Raw genomic sequence first — 17,576 nt, 5'->3', positions numbered from 1 at the left:
CAGCCATAAAACGAAGGTAATTAATTATATTATTCATTCAAAATGTCTGTCGTTTTTAGCTTAGAATCATTAACTGATGTCTCATATTTCCTTTAAAAAAAAAAAAACTACTTAAAAAAATTATTCACTCACATATTTTAAACAAATTATGTGACAATAAAAAAAATGGCGTCTGTAAAAACGTCACATATATATATACCTCATAAATATCCCTTAATTGTATTTTTTTGTTACTGTCGCATTTTCTCCGATATGTTAGATGATAAATAACCGATCCAAACAAAAAATAATTGAAAAAAAACGTTTAAAAGGGTAAATATATGAAAATTAAAATCTCGACCACTCCTTGATGTCTGCGATTTATGCATCGCGACCCTTGTTATTTTACCATGTTTCACCCATAAAATAAAATAAAAAAATCCAGCTGGGGCCATTCACAGCTGTGTCTTGACACTTATTGATACATGCTACATGGAGTTTTTGGATCGAAACAAGATAAGTATGCAATGATATCTCGTTAAAGTAGTGGCGTCTGTAATTCTGCTCTCGCGTGCTCACCTCCAGATAGGGTTTTGCTGGCTAAAAAAATTTTTCTAAATGCCCTTTGTTCAAAAATTTTCTTCCCCCAGAGAATTGAGATTTTAAGCTTTCCAGTGATGTATCACACATGCATATAGGACAATTTTGAAATTTGGCCAAATTGGGGGTCTCAGAGCGGAACTTCAAGTCACCTGAGTGTTTTCCGCCATATGTCAAATTGCTTAAAATGTATTATAATGGGTCTGTATTGAATATAGTCTCACCCCCACGACATTTAGGCTTTAGTTCATTGCATAAATCTTTACATGCAGAATGCCTGAACATGTTGCCATAATATGTCAAGCATATGTCTTGACATTTTCATTCATTACTTCCACGCAGGGCAATGTTTAGCTTACCTAGAGTAGTGTTCAAAATAATAGCAGTCCAATGTGACTAACCTGATGAATTTTTTTGGTATATTTTGTCATTGCTACATAGCAAAAAGTTACCAGTGGGTGTATGGAATTACTAATTGCATTAGATTCTCAAAAAAAAAAAAAAAAAACAATGACCCAGCATGTATGATATACACAATGTGCAATGGACCTATCGCAAAACCACGCAATCACAAAAGTCTGACACCTAGCCGAAGAGTTGAATAGTAATACAGTGATACCTCAGCTCACGAACGCTTAAGCTCACGAACTTTTCGCCTCAAGAACATTAAAGTCGCGAGCATATAGTCTCTGCTGACGAACTAGTTTTCGGCGGACGAACCAATTCACGCGGTCGAAAAGCGCCACGAGAAGCTGACGCACGCTCACGGCGTCCCAGTTCGTCCCCTCACTTTCGTTGAGTGCGGACGTGGTTTGTGTTTGATAGACATTTTGGACCATATTGAGTGTACTTTTGCTATTATGGGACCGAAAAAGAGTTACCTACAGTCCTTATGGAAGGTGACTCGTGTTACCAATTCGCCCTCGACTGGTAATTGGCGGTGCTTTCAGCTTCCCACCGTAGTGAGAAGTGGACCGGCGAGTCACGTTGGCTCGTTGTCGTCGGTTGTCTTCGGTTCGCCCGATTTCCTCTCCAGAAAGGTGGCGGCGTGCATACAAACACCCAGAGGCGTCGGATGGCTTTTTGTGGGCACTTTTATGAACAACCAAAAGCATGTGGGGGGCACAGCACTGGAGTCTACGCTAACTGCGCACTTTGCCGGTAACACTCTCCTTCCAAACAGTAACTCCCTCCCTCCCTCCTCCTCCCACTCCATTCCATCAAGCCATCAACTACCATCACAAAGGTAAATAAAACAACTTTATTATACAGTACAGTTTATTTCTTTAATTATAATACAATAGCACATTTATTATACATAAAATAAGGTATATTTTTGTGTAGTTTTAAGGCTTATTTAGTAGAAAATTATGTTTTATAGGGACCTGGGAACGGATTATTCTCATTTTAATGGTTTCTTATGGGAAATAAATGTTCGGAAGACGAACTTTTCGCCTTACACACACTTTCTGGGAACCAATTATGTTCGTGAGCTGAGGTATCACTGTACTAACTTTCAGTTTTGGTCGATTTTAGCGACACAGGTGGAAAATAGCGGTAGTGTTTTCCCTTAAGGAACACTTATTTCCCATGAGGAAATCATCACTGTCGTAAAATCCCGATCTCCTGGTCGCCCGCAGTTGGACTGAACGACATTTCTGTTTCCAATATAGTAAATAATATTATGTGATAACCTGTCCTGTGTCCTTGTGTGTAAGTCAACTTTAATCCATTTTAACTGGCTGCAAGTGTGATTTAGTTATTGCCACCACTTATGTCTAACAGGTGCTGTTAATTACACAAATTAGAGAAGCATCACATGATTTTTCTAAGGGTGCCGATACTTTTGTCCAGCCCATTTTTGGAGCCCCCCCCCCCCCCCCCATTCTGTGTTTTGTTTTTTTTTTCCATTGCAAGCAAAAGAAATATTACTACCGAAGCGTTTGTAATTGCAATCATTTTATGGGAGAAATTGAGCATTATCTGACAGAATTGCAGGGGTGCCAATATTTTTGGCTCGCACTGCAGCTCTACATGCAAGAAAGCAATGACGCGAGTAAATCCCGTGTTACCTTACACGGGAATATGTTTGTGAAACTTGATTTTATGACAGAAAGTATGGTGAATGTTCATCTTGTTTGTCCAGATTTATGTTTTAGACTCCCAAGACATATTTTTAGCTCTTCATTGTCACAAAAATATCGTTCGTTGACGAAAACAACACTGTTGGAGAACACCTCAACAAAGTGAAACTGAGAAGACATTTTCCATGTGGGTGAATCAAAGCACACATTTTATAAAGTGAAAGAAGTAGCGAAACACCAGGTCATAATAATCTAAATCACTTTATTAATTTAAGTTAGGTAGAGACACTAAACATCAGAATCACACTTTGCTTTGCCGTGGAGCAATCTTCAGAAAATTCCAAAAAATAAAAAGGCAAAATAACAAAGAGGTAGAGAATTGAGGCTCATCACTGTGACTGACACCTACTGGAATGTCTTTTTAAAACGGTGTCCTCCCCATATTGCAAATATCCATACACAGTATAGGGAGACAGTCATTTGGGATATTGGGCTACTCACAACATTTACAACACACTTTCAACTGGACAAACTGACGGCACAGTGTTACTTCATTTTTAGAGGTGGGGGCGAACAAAGAAAATCAATTTCCCTACGACTGGTAACAGATATGATGACGCCATCTTGAAGAGATACATTCTCCATTTGAGAGGTGATGCAACTTTTTTTTTTTCCTCAAAATATATGTAACTTAATGTGTATTTCAGAGTTGGCAGTGTATAGAAAGCTTAAGAAATTACAGTGCAGGTCTACAAAATAAAGTGAAGAAAGGTTTGTTGTTTTACTGTCTGTACAGTAACATACTGTATATTTCCACAATGACACTACATAAGGCTGCTGACTAAATAGTTAATTATTGGATACTGCTTCAAAACTAGTGATACAGTATATAGATGTCTCTTTAAAAAACAAACACACACAATAACGACAAATAAATCCATTGTGTAGTACACAGCTTTCTTTGTCCCAGAGGAACAATATGGTAAACCTTTGCATTTGCTCAATGCAAGTGCACCAGCCCAGGTTCAGTCTTTCCGCCATTTCCCCCAACACCCCATCAGTGGTCATCTCCTCGTGCTCGTAGGATTATGTGCCCCCCCCCCCCCTTTCCCCTGTTCGTGTTGTGGTCGAATCCTCCTAGATCCCGTTCTTGGCCTCGTTGTTGTTCATGGCTTCCTTCCGCTGCGCCAGGAATGGGTACATGCACTTGTCGGCGCCAAGGAAGCGGTACATGCACACGATGGCCTCGAAGGGGAGGATGCTGCGAGGAGAGTTCGTTCAGTTAGCGGTGACGTTCGTAACCACCGCGCGCCTCCGACCGTGCATTACCTTTTCATGAAGTTGACCATATAGACGATGCGAGGCGTGCAGATCATGGGTTGGTCTGTGAGAATGGCACGCATGGCCTGCTTGACGCAGAATTCGGGCTTCAAGGGTGGCAGAAATGGTTCGATCTCCTTCCTGTGTGCAAATGTTACTCTCAGCATTTTTGAAGAATGTTTACCCATAATCATTTCCGTATACCGTAATTTTCTGACTCTTTGGTTTATAGTCCAGTGCGGCTTATTTGTTGATTTATTTGGGTTAATAGGTAACACATTATTTGACAGGGGCGTCTTAAGACTGCTATATGACATTATCATGGCCATTAATGAATGCTTAAGACAGATGTCATTAAGTGTCATCCGGATCGGATCTTTTACATTCATTCAAAAGGGACATAATTTGCCAGATGACAGCAAGTGACATCTATCATTAGCATTCATTAATGCTCATGGCAGTGTCATGTCATAATTATGATGTCTTATGGCGCCACTGTCAAATAAAGTGTTACCGAATTCCAAAACTAGCAATTAATTAAACAAATAGAACAGTAACCAAATAAATTATTAGCACAGAACATGTATTTTGATTTGTTATTTACATCTGTAGCGCTGCAATGCATGCTAGGAGGCATGTTGAATGACAACAGTGTTGACAGCAGAGGTTTACGGTCTCCCCCAAATGAACATTGATGACCAAATAAAGCAATGAAGGTTTTCAGCCAATTGGTTCAAAGCTTCATGGTGGTTTATTTGATCTTATGACCTTTATAAAGTGGTACCGTTGATATCTTTTGGTGTAAATATCCCATAATACAGTGAGGACAGCTGTGGCTTATAGTCCAGTGCGGGTTATCTATGAACAAATGTGGTTTTGTGTCAAATTTGGTGGGTGGCGACTTATAGTCAGGTGCGCCTGATAGTGCGAAAATTATGGTACTTTAAAAACTTTTTTTTTTTTTTTTAAATATTTGTACCCCTACCACACACTTTATTGAAATGCACTGTAAAGTATTTGAACACAAAATACTAAAATGATTGTCATTTCTGGATAACAACACAGGTAACCGTTAGTAATTCAGTTACCTCATTGTCATTAGTTACTCAGCAATGTAACTTCCTTCTATCCATCCACCTTCCCCCTCTCAATTCAGTCAGGCTTTGAGAAGACATTTTGAATTGGATCTGATGTGTTCATGGTTTCAAACATACCTTAAAAATACAGTGGTACCTCTACTTAAGAACGTCTCTACATACATAATTTTCAGGTAAATACACACCTCATCGGGAATATATTGTAGGGCTGCAGCTATCGATTATTTTAGTAGTCAATTAGTTCGAACAATCGAGTAATCGGATAAGGAAAATGAAAAATTAAAATACCTGAGCTCAGACGCAAACATTATAAAAAAGTAAAGAAATGAGGATCTATGTACAACAAAAGAACAATTGGCTAACTTGCATAGCAGAAGTCTACTAGCTTAAATGCTATTAAATGCTAACTTTTTTTTTTTTAACAATGCTCTTAACCAATGGTTCAGACACATATTCCCACATAAAACAGCTAAATATCCCTATGAACTAAATTACGAATGCATTAAAAAAAAACATTAGCTCAAACAAAAGCTAATGTTGGTCTTAACTCATTTGCTCTCAAAAACGTATAAATACGTTCTATTTTTAATTGCTTCAGTGTCCCAAATACCTATTTATACGTCTTTTACATTTTTTTTTTTGTCATAAAAGACATTTCTGGGTTCTGATTCAACTGAGCTCCAAAGCACAAAGCTGAAAATCCATTTTGAAGCAATAAAACTAGCCACTGGAGGGCAGTAATGGATTTGGTGCAACCCGACTCAACGTCAACGAACGACCGGGCCGCACGGTCGGAGCGCCGGCGGAAGGATGCCAGGCGGCGGACGACCGAGCAGAACAACCAAGAGGACGCCCGGGATGCAAGGCGCTGGACGACAGAGTAGAACGACCGGGACCACCAGTGCAGCGGAAGATGCCGTTGAGTCCGTGCTGCTCGCCGAGCAGACCCCGCAGAGACTAAAAAAAATCCATCTTTAGGAGACAGGCAGCGATGAGGGAAAATTTACCCGGCTGTCACTGCGACAACAGCGTCATCTCTCAGTTAGTTATGTGTAAATAAATTGTTACATTGCTATCAAAAGCTCTATTTGTCTTGTTCGTTATATTTTGTAAAAGGAAAACATTCAGATGTTTGAGATGTAAGTAAAGCAAAAAATAGCTGTGTTAATACCTTTCAAACATAACTTTGACTATATTTCACAAAAAGTTCAATTTCTCTGTTTTTTCATCAGAAATTGGTAAATTGCTCAAACCAAATGATTTTCTAATGCTGATTTCTAAAGAATGGAAACAGATCTTTCTTTTGGTGGGTTCCATGTTTATATAGCAATAGAACAGAATTTTCTGTGGGCCTTGCAAAATCAGTCAAAATCCAGTAAAACGGCCGGGAGCGAAGGGCCTTGCTCTGGTGAAAATGGCTGGGAGTGAATGAGTTAACAGGGAGCAGCTGCATTCACCCATGTGAAATCAGGCAGACGAGAGGGCAGTGTATCCATTCAAATCAATAAAACGAAATGCAAACACTTTCAAAATAAACCATTACAACGCCACTTTAATGAAACGAATACTCGAAGCAGCAAAATTTAATTTGAATCTTTTTTTCTAATTGATTACTCAAGTTTATCGATTAATCGTTGCAGCACTAAAATATTGCCTCTTCTTACGAAAGAAATTTCAGGATACGAAAGGCAAAAATACAGTATGGCTGGTACTCGCAGCTCCGAAAGTTTACTGAAGCTATAAATATGTTACTATAGCTGCCCTGCAATGTTCCCTCTAATTTTTCATGAGTATGAGCAGAAACACAAGCTCCTCGAGCACACTACGGACCACGGTGAGCAACATCAGATGTGTACAGGGTGGCCACACACCTGTTCAAAACCTTGGATCAGAGCAAATTATATTGCTTATTTAAAGAATGACATTACAGCAGCATTTTTCATTAGTTTACTTTTGATCGATTTAATTGATTTGGCCCACTTAAAATGAAAAAGACCAAAATCTCGTTGTTAATGACATGTGTACTATGTTGTCTGTGAGAGTCCTGCTTTAACCATAGGAAGAGTCCTGCTTTGGCCAGGATGAGGGAAAGCATTGTTAAGTTAATAAATAAAACAATGAACGACCACAATGGGAGTACAGTATATCAAACTCCTACATTAAAACTGTTCAGACATTGAAGACACTCAAGATTCCTATTCTCTGTGTCTAAGCAGCTACACTGCAAAAACACCCCCTTAAAACTAGTTAAATTCCCTTGTTTTCAGTGTAAAGAGATAATTATACATAACAGATAATAGTTAATACTGTAGCACTTGCAAAAATTGGCAGAGGAATGTTGCTTCAGTAAATCAGCACTCGGGATCCACCAATGGGAGCATCGCATTGCTGTATCGTATTGAACGCACAAATAGGAGCATCGCATTGCCACATCGAATGCACTAATAGGAGCGTCACGCTGACATCATTGCGGCAGACAGACGGTAGTCCTATTGACGGTACAATACGTTTCTGTTTAATTTTATTTCGTGCGCTGATATGCAAGCAGTGCGCGATTGAACATTGCTGCCCTGCCATTGGGTGTTACCTAGCATTCCTGACATCCAATTGGCTAAAAGGGACCTCTACTGTATGTGTATGTGTGTAACCCAGGGTCCTCTTCATTTGCCCCTTGTGTTCCGACAGCTTTACATGAGTATCAACTTCGATTTTTAATTCTCTTCTTGGTTTTTTACATTATGTACAACTCAGATTACTGCACAATAAACACAAAATCAAATTGTACAATGTATTTGTGACATGTTTTGACGCATTTTTATGCAATGTGAAAGATTCATGTCTGAATTTTGGGGGGCTTGGAACGGATAAGGGCATTTACATGGAAAACTCGTCTCTACTGTACTTACAAATTTATGTAAATGCACCCCTCGCCCCACACGCATGTTGTCACCTTTAAATCACCTAATTTCCTCTCAGAAATAACATAGCTCGTTACATAACAATGATTGTCAATGGGATAACATTGGAAAGCTTTGAATGTCATTAGTCGTTTGGCACACTTGAGGCCATCTTATAAATGATTATCCTTGTCTGTAGTTAAAACTAAAACACATACACAAAAAAACACGACTTTTTGGGCGTGGTCACTGTACACAAAAAGTACCAGTTATTCTAAAGAGTACAAGAAATGTATTCAAACACACACTTAGAAAATACTAAACTCTTCTAGTATCAAAGTTAATATAAAAAAGCGCAGTAAAAAAGCAAGACTGGTTGCATATTTTTGTTATAGTGCTTATAAGTTGTTATCCAGAATAGCGCTGCAACGATTAATCGATTAAATTGAGTATTTTGATTAGAAAAAAGCTTCGACTTAAATTTTGCTGCTTCGATGATTCGTTTAATTAGAAGCGGCTTTGTCATGATTTGTTTTGAAAGCGTTACATTTATTTCAATTGATTCGGATGGTTACACTGCCCTCTAGTGGGAACTGTGAATATGACATAACTCAACTTACATGGCTGAATCCAGTTGCTCCCTGTTAAGACCAACATAAGTTTTTGTTTGAACTAATGTTTTTGTTACGCATTTGTAATTTAGGGTTTAGGGAAATATAGGTATATTTAGCAGTTTTGTGGGAATATGTTTTTGAACGATTTGTAGAGCAAGAACATTGTTTAACAAAAAAACATTTTATAGCATTTAAGCTAGCAGACTTGCGTTGCATGTTAGCCAATTACTCTTTTGTTGTACTTAGATACTACATTTTTTATTATCCTGTTTAAAGCTAAGATACAGTATTTTAATTTATTTTTAAAAGCATTTATTGCTCTTGTGAAATGAAAGTGCAATTCTGCATATGGCACTAAAATGGTGGTATCGGTATTGGCGAGTTCAAACAAATAGGGCGCCGATACCATTTACAGGTATTTCTACAACGCAGCCTTCTTTCTCCTGATTGACACGTGATCACTTTGCATGCCGAGCAGCTATCACCTGATCCAGACCAATGAGAGCGGGCCAATAGCCGCTCTTAACCAATGCCAGGGCAGCTTTTTCCAAATGGAGGAAAAACAAACCAAATCGACGGTCTTGAAATATTTCAGCATAGAAACTCATCGAGTACAATGGCTGCATGCAAGATTGCGGCCTGAAAGTTTCGAGAGAGAGTTAAATCGGCCAGTTTCAATACCTCGAACCTGATAAAACATTTGAAGACGAACACCCAATGGCAGAGCAGCTATAAGTATGTTGCGTTAAGTACACTCCGGGAGCTGAGAGTACCAGCTATACTGTATTTTTGCCTTTCGTATCCTGAAATTTTTTTCATAACAAGAGGCAATATTTTCACATAGAGGTGTGTCTTAACCTGAGAATTCTACCACGGAATTTTTAAGTTATGAATTTAAGGTATGAAACCATGAACAGATCGAATCAAATTCAAAACGTCTTTTCAAAGCCTCACTGAATTGAGAGGGGGGAAGTGGATGGCTAGAAGGCGGGAGGAGCTTCTCGGACCAGGTGCACCTATTGGCAAGGCCCTCCTGGGAAAGTGTCGCCGTCTTTTTTGCCAACAAAAGAGGCGACTCCGACCGCTACTTTGAAGATCAAACGCTATTCGTCAGACGCTTTTATAGGGTGAAAATCAGAGAGCTCAAACTCTTGCCAGGTGATCCCAAAAGCCCCACAAACACAAAAAGACTGGCCTTATCCTGCAGCCTTTGAACATGCCCGTGTCCACCAGGTAAGGACACACCAGGGTCATGTTGATGCCGTCCTTCTCCGAAGCCTTCAGCTCGTGGCTCAGGGACTCGTGGAAGCCGATAGCGCCAAATTTACTGGCACAGTAATCCTGTAAATGGGGGAAGAAAACAAAAAAATCTGTCAATTAACCCCGGAGAAGAGGCACAGACTAACCCAGCAGGGGGGTTCATTAGCATGCCTCTGCCAGAGCATCAGACAGTTTGATGTGGGAGAGAATGTGGTTTTTTTAAATAGGTTATTTAGTGAATGTTGACCTGTCACCATATGATAGTCGTTTTTCAAACGTTACGACAGTGACGATTAATCGAAAAACAAAGTGTAGAGGACCAGGGGGGCAAAAATTAATTAAATATATCATTAAAATGCTTCTATTTTAATTTTAATGTGTATTTATTCATCTCCGTTTATTTGATTTATATTAATTATTTAATTTATCCGTTATGGCTCATCAAACTCGTAAACTAGGTGGGGTTTGAGTTGAGCGAGTCAAGCTACATGGCTCTGGAGTCAAGCTATACCTTCCTTCCTTCCCAACATGGCAGCATGGCAGTGATTGCTGAGGTTCAGCATGAGCGATAAACACTTTTTGCTGGGGGACAGGACATTAATAAGACCAAACAAATTATTAAACGAGGGTCTGGGCTACATTACTCATGAATATGGATCTAATTAATTGATAGGCTAAATGATCAATGCAAAATAAATCTGTATTGACTTATCTAACTTTCATTCAGTGGTATGGAAAAGTATCTGAACCTTTTGGAATTTCTCACATTTCTGCATAAAATCACCAAATGTGATCTGATCATTGTCAAAAGCCCACAGATGTAGAAACAGTGTCTGCTTTAACTCAAACCACCCAAACATTTATATGTTTTCATATTTTAATGAGGATAGCATGCAAACAATGACAGAAAGACTTAAAGAGCAATTGAAACCAGTTTTTACCAAACATTTTAAGTCAGGTGTGTGCCCAATCACCGATTAATGTAAGGCTGCCCGATTAATCACCGACTAATTTAAAGCTGCCCACTATAAAACACACAGCTGGTAAGAATTGTCTTGATGAGAAGCATTGTCTGATGTGCATCATGGCTCGGTCAAAAGAGCTGTCTGAAGACCTGCAATCAAGGACTGTTGATTTGTATAAAGCTGGGAAAGAATACAAAACCCATCTCTAAAATTAAAGATGTTCATCAATCGACGGTAAGAGAAGTTGTTCACAAATGGAGAGTTTGGCACTGTTGCTTCTGTCCCAAGAAGTGGCCACCCACCAAAGATGATGCCAATAGTTCAGCGCAGAATACTCTGAGAGGTAAAAAAAGAACCCTAGAGTGTCTACTAAAGACTTACAGAAATCACTGGCGCAGTCCAATATCTCTGCACACACATCAACAATATGTAAAACTATGGCCAAGAATGGTGTTAATGGGAGGACTCCATGGAGGAAGCCACTGCTGACTAAAAAAAAAACATTGTTGCTTGTTTAATGTTCGCAGAAAGGCACTTGGACACTCCACAGAAGTTATGGAAAAATATTTTGTGGACTGATGAAACCAAAGTTGAATTGTTTGGGAAGTAACACACAACGTCATGTGTGGAGGAAAAATGGGAATAGCTCACCAACATCAACAGTTCATCCCCACCGTGAAGCATGGTGGGAGCATCATGATTTGGGGCTGTTGTGCTGCCTCGGGGCCTGGACAACTTGCAATGATTAATGGAAGAATGAATTCAAAGGTTTATCAGGATGTTTTGCAGGAAAACCTGAGGACATCTGTCTGACAGTTGAAGCTAAAAAGAGGATGGATGCTGCAACAAGACAATGATCCAAAACACAGATGTAATCAACTTCAGAATGGTTTCAGAAGAACAAAATACATGTTCTGGAGTGGCCAAGTCGAAGTCCAGACTTGAACCCTATTGAGATGCTGTGGCATGAACTAAAGACTACAGGAAGAGTCTGGTTGAAGTTATTGCTGCCAAAAAGGGGGCCACAAAATATTAAATGTGCTGGTTCACTTACTTATTTTTCCACCCTTCTGTCTTTGTTTGCATACTATCCTCATTAAAATATGAAAGCCTATAAATGTTTGGGTGGTTTTAGTTAGACCATTTTTTTCATCTGTGTGATTTTAACAGCGATCAGATCACATTTGATGGTGATTTTATGCAGAAATGTGACAAATTCCAAAAGGTTCAGGTACTTTTTCATAAAACTGCATGTATTGGTTCACCATTGATTCAAACTTTGTTTTCAAAAACTACTAAAGAATCATTTTGAAAACTTTCAAAATAAATGTTTTGATTTTATTAGCAGATTTAAATTGCAATATTTGAACATAATCTAAATTACATTAACATTCACAATGAATACAAACTTGTATAATATATACAATATATATTCTATATAATCTCTCAACTATCCAGGAATACAAAAATTATACATTTGTCTTTAGACCACTCAACATTGTCTGTAAATGAAGGAATTCAATAAAACTGAAAAAACAAATAACAAAAATAAATAAAAAGGGAGCCTTCCCTCAGTTAAAACACTCCTGCTTTTGTCTGCAAGCACAGACAAACAACAACAAAATGAAAGCTGCTCTAAGACCACATAAATAAAATGAAAATGAAAATTGGGGAAAAGGAAGTAAAACCTCAGTTCTAAGGCTGCAGCTACCGATTATTTTAGTAATCGATTAATCAATGAACTAGTTAGTTTGAATAATCGAGTAATCGGATAAGGAACATAAAAATTTTAAAAAAACCTTGACTGAGCCTTAAATGGTATAAAAAATAAATAAGGATGTAAGTACAATTGGCTAACTTACATAGCAAAAGTCCACTAGCTTAAATGCTAAGGTTTTTGTTTGTTTTGTTTTTTTTACAACAAACTTAAATGGTTCAAACACATATTCCCAAAACGGCTAATTATACCTATTAACTGAATTACGAATGCATTAAAAAAACATTAGCTCAAACCAAAACTTAGCTTATGTTGGCCTGAACAGTGAGCAGGTGGATTCAGCCATGTGAAATGAGTTATGTAATATTCACTGTTGCCACTAGAGGACAGTGTATCCACCCAAAACAATAAAACTAAATGCTAACAATTTCAAAACAAACCATTACAACGCTACTTTAATCAAACGAGTACTCCAAGCAACAAAATGTAATTCGAATCATTTTTTCTAATCGAATTACTCAATTTAATCGATAAGTCGTTGCAGCACTACTCGGTTCACTACATTTCTCACAGTTTTATTAAAGTTAACAGCAGAAAACACATACAGGAGGACACTTCTCTCAGCAGCTTCCGACTGGAGTTTTGCAGGTTAGCAAATTCACACAGTTTAATGTTATGCTAACTCTGATGCAAGTCGGACTTTCAGTAGCAAAACTGAGTGTTCCCCACCTCCACAACATTGACTTCTGGCTCAGAAAAAATATCACTCTTCTTCGAAGGGGGCGGAGGAGGTGGCATGTTAACATGTATTTCTGTCATGGTTGTGAGAGTGTGGGTGGGGGTGGGGGGGGGGGGCGGTCTAGTCATCAGTCAATCAAACGAGCATTTGAGGAGATAATAATGGACTGGCACATTCAGTAAGTGAAAAGGGGTAAATGTAAGTCTGAACATCATGAAAACAATTCACTTAATAATGGCAGGGTCAGTTCTGTCCTTACAATATATGGAAAGACCATCTAAATTACCGATAGAAGTGAAGTCAATATATTAGGCAAATATGGTTGCTTAAAAGCTGGTGGGGACAATTTGAGCATTCTGAAAAGTTGGTCGTGTTATGTCCCGACCATCCCTATGCAAACCTACATCCTTGGTTGTAGTGCACCAAAAAACTGAAATATCACATTAATATAACCGTAAATACTGTGACTTGTAGATGAGCCGATGAGTCCACTAATCGCAAAAATAATTGGTTATTAGTTGACTATCAAAATAATTATTTTATGGCACCCTTAAAGGGAACCACGAATAGAAAGACGTGTAGTTCTTAAAAGATAAATGTTAGTACGAGTAATAATAATTTGATATTAAGACCCCTCTTAATGTTTTCATTTTAATAGATTTCGTAAGATTTTGAAATAAAAAAATAAACTAGTAGCTCGCCATTGTTGTTGACGTCGCAGGGCCACACTGCCGTACTTCACCGTCACTCTAACTATGTAAAGTAGTGATTTAAATACACCAAGGTGTCAATGGCAAGTTTTACATTAATAAGACATCAAGCCAATGAGTGTGTTTGGTCCCTCTACTGGTGTCTTAGCTTGCCTGTTTTTTTTGTTTTTGTTTTTTTTTAGACCGGGTCTATTGTGATTAGCGCTCCAACGATTAATCGATTAAGTCGTGTATTCGATTAGGAAAAATAAATTCAAATTAAATTTTGCTGCTTCGAGTATTTCTTTCATTAAAGCGGCGTTGTAATGGTTTGTTTTGTAAGTGTGCATTTAGTTTTATTTTTTTGGGTGGATACACTGCCCTCTAGTCCGCCTCATTTCACATGGCTGAATCCAGCTGCTCCCAGTTAAGACCAACATAAGCTAAGTTTTTGTTCGAGCTAATGTTTGTTTATTGCATTTGTAATTTAGTTTAAAGGTATATTTAGCCGTATTTTGTGGGAATGTGTGTTTGAGCTATTTGTTAAGAGCATTGTAAAAAAAAAAAAAAAAGAAAACTGGCATTTTTATAGCATTTAAGCTAGCAGACTTTTGTATATGTGTATTTTGCGCATCTATTTTGATTGTTAATGCCAGTTCTCTTTGCATTGTTGTGTTAACTGTGTGAAAATAGGGCCTCAGTAATATGGATTGAAGCACTTTTCTTCTTGGTGACATTTTTGAGAGATATGAGTATTAGTTTTGTAGTATTTTCACTATATGATACTGATGTGTGTTGTGAAAGATTTGCTGAAGCTTATGCCAATAAACGGCGCGGTCCGAGCTACGAATCTGAATTCCTGTGTCCACTCTCCTTTCTCTCTCCTGCTGTGGATTAAAGAAACTACAGCGTCAGTCAAAAGAAAAAACACACTCATTAGCTTGATCCCTAATTAATGTAAAACTCGCCACTGACACCTTGTGCATATTTAAATCACTACCTTACACAATCAAAGAGTGACACTTTAAAAAAAAAAAAAAAAAAAGAGTGAGAGGTGGACTTCTGGCAGCGTGCCCCTGTGACGTCAACAACAATGGTGACCTACTAGTTAAAATTAAATTTTACAAATTGTATAAAAACGAAATCATCAAGAGGGGTTTCAATATCAAATTGTAATAACCTGTACTGACTAACATTTATCTTTTAAGAACTACAAGTCTTTCTATCGGTGGATCCCTTTAACATACACACACATTGACTCAATAGCAAAGTATTTTAAAATCATACTGGGAGAAAAAAAGCTCAGTAATGAATGAAAGTTTTTCTGTGAAAATCCGCAATGACATGAATACAGAGTGAGCTGAGATGAAGATGTCTCCGTCGCTTGTGGAGCTGTCAGCTCATTCTGGAACTCTCCTCAGCCCCCCCGTAAACCCCCACGGCTGCACATAGAAGAATCTATAAGAGGCTCCCTAATGCTCATCTGTGTCCCTTAATTTAACGGGTGCTGAGTGGCAGGAGCCGGGGGGCCCCGATGTCTTCTCGGATTTGATGTAAAAGGCACCGCGTTTTGTTTCGCTTTTTTTTGGGATGGTGGGAACCGTGAATGTTCATGTGCCATGTTGTGATACTAACCTCCACTCCAGCTGTGCTGAACAAACCCAAGGAGCTGGCAACTGTCACAATGTGGCCATGGTTCAGCTCCAACATCTTGGGGAGAAACGCCTTGGTGGTCTGAGAGGACAGTGGAAAATGAAGTTAGTTCATATGTGCCAAAGCCCTTTGATCAGCCCCCCGCCCCCAACCCCCTTCTTCTCCATGGCGACGCACAAAGAGGCGTCTAAATTCATAAAAAGCATAAAAATGAATTGAAAATTAACTGTGGAATGTGGAAAAGTTGACCGTTTCTTTGTGGCAGGTGTGAAAAGAAAAGAGTGTGAGGTGTCAGCCCACCCCCTCCGCCCTTCAGGTATTCACTGGGCAAGCAGGTATTTGATGTGATGTGATGTGTGTGTTCCAAAGCAACGTGTTATTTTCCCACACGGATCTGATGGCCATTGTTGAAGCGAGCACTAAAGAGCTGGTGATAACGCCAATCACAAAACTCAACACCTCACACCATACACGCCTACATAACTTGAATCCCTGGAGGATGGTGGGGAAAAAAATGTATTTTAAAATTTAAAAATATGTGCCAAGATAACAGGGTAAAAATTTTCCTGCCTCCCGGTGGCCGTCAGGCAAAATGCTGTAGCCACAATCCACTCATTCACCAATGGATGATGACAAATAACACTAGAGAGTAAAAATAAATCTCTTTTTTTAGTTCTGCAACTCTTGTTACAGTATTTTTGGGACCAAGTTGTACAAGAGTGACTCGCATTTTCAGAGGGGAATTTTGGGCAGAACAAATATTGTACTAAATAGAAGAGGTGGGACGGTCGATATTGCAATAAATTGTTGCGCTCTCTGTCACAATAAATAATTGATAGACTGACTGCAAGTATCCATATTTTTTTACAACTAGGGATGTCCCGACTCCCGATCGCATATTTTTGCACACGAGTCCGAGTTAACCGATTTTGAGAATCTGCCAAGTCCCGATCCGATACGGAAAAGTGTTTTTTGTACAAAAGTTCCAAACATAATACTGTCCCACCTTTGTAATGTGAATTATTTTTAAACAAGAATTATAGAAAAATGCTTTTGTCCATATGAAATGCTTCATTGAGTGAGTCCACTCAAGTCCACTCACGCGTTGACGCTCATGCTGCTGAAAACAGCCTCTCACTTACACACAGAGTTGCCACAGCACACTTATTCATGTTTAACGATGATTGACAGATTTTTGCCTTTGATCGTAGAGCTACTAAGCTACTCTGGAAAGATCAAAGCCACAAACATGTCAACCATAGCTGTCAATCATCGTTAACTTTAAAGTGTCTATGACAGCAAAAAGCATGTTTAATTAATATTTCACGTGGTATTTTATGCTCCTGAATGGAATGGACCACTTGGATGTGTGTGGAAGTGATCGATACATTCATTCAATTTTTGAATCCCGCACCATGAAAATGAGTGACTTCCTGGATTGACAAAGAATGCGAATGTGACATCAGCGGAATAATAATCTTCAGTATACAGCCAATACTACAGTATGCAGAACGACTGCAGATTCATCTGATTTTGCAGATTATTTTTTTTATTTTTCGTATCAGGCCAGCCCAATGTGCTGCAGGCTTTTGTTGCTGCACATGGGAGAGGCGTGTGAGCCTTTTTGAGTTTCAAAAAGTTCCCATTCACCGCGGATAATGGCCAAACCAAGTCTGAGAACTGTGGGAACATTTTGAGGTGAGTAAGCTATGCATTTTATATTATGTCAAATACTGGCACGCGTTTTAATAAGGAGGTGGCTTGCATTTTGTGGGTGGAAATGCTCCTCGTCCACAGAGAAGGCCACTCGGCCGACGACCGGCGGCTTGTACACCACGGTCACTTCCACCCCCTCGGTCCTATTCGCATGCCCGCCGAGAATGTGCTTTCCTCAGCTTGGCCACGAGCAGCCCCCTGCTCCGACGTCGGCCGGTTTGGCTTGCCGATCCAGCCCGCTCGGTC

General features: G+C 39.0%; 1 protein-coding gene across 1 annotated transcript in view; it reads right to left on the bottom strand.

The window, feature by feature from the left end:
• Positions 1–2,908: 2,908 nt before the first annotated feature.
• Positions 2,909–17,576, bottom strand: part of LOC130908782 (retinol dehydrogenase 10-A) — a 48,337-nt gene continuing 33,669 nt past the window's right edge. Inside the window, exons 3-6 of the mRNA XM_057824576.1 lie at positions 15,597–15,695; positions 9,783–9,932; positions 3,993–4,120; positions 2,909–3,924 (exon numbers count right to left, since the gene is read on the bottom strand). Coding sequence (XP_057680559.1) covers positions 3,801–3,924; positions 3,993–4,120; positions 9,783–9,932; positions 15,597–15,695 — 501 coding nt within the window. The 3' untranslated portion in view covers positions 2,909–3,800. The remainder of the gene's footprint in view (positions 3,925–3,992; positions 4,121–9,782; positions 9,933–15,596; positions 15,696–17,576) is intronic.

Source organism: Corythoichthys intestinalis, chromosome 20, assembly GCF_030265065.1.
Source record: "Corythoichthys intestinalis isolate RoL2023-P3 chromosome 20, ASM3026506v1, whole genome shotgun sequence".
Lineage (NCBI taxonomy): Eukaryota > Metazoa > Chordata > Actinopteri > Syngnathiformes > Syngnathidae > Corythoichthys > Corythoichthys intestinalis.
This window is presented reverse-complemented; position numbering and strand designations above follow the sequence as displayed.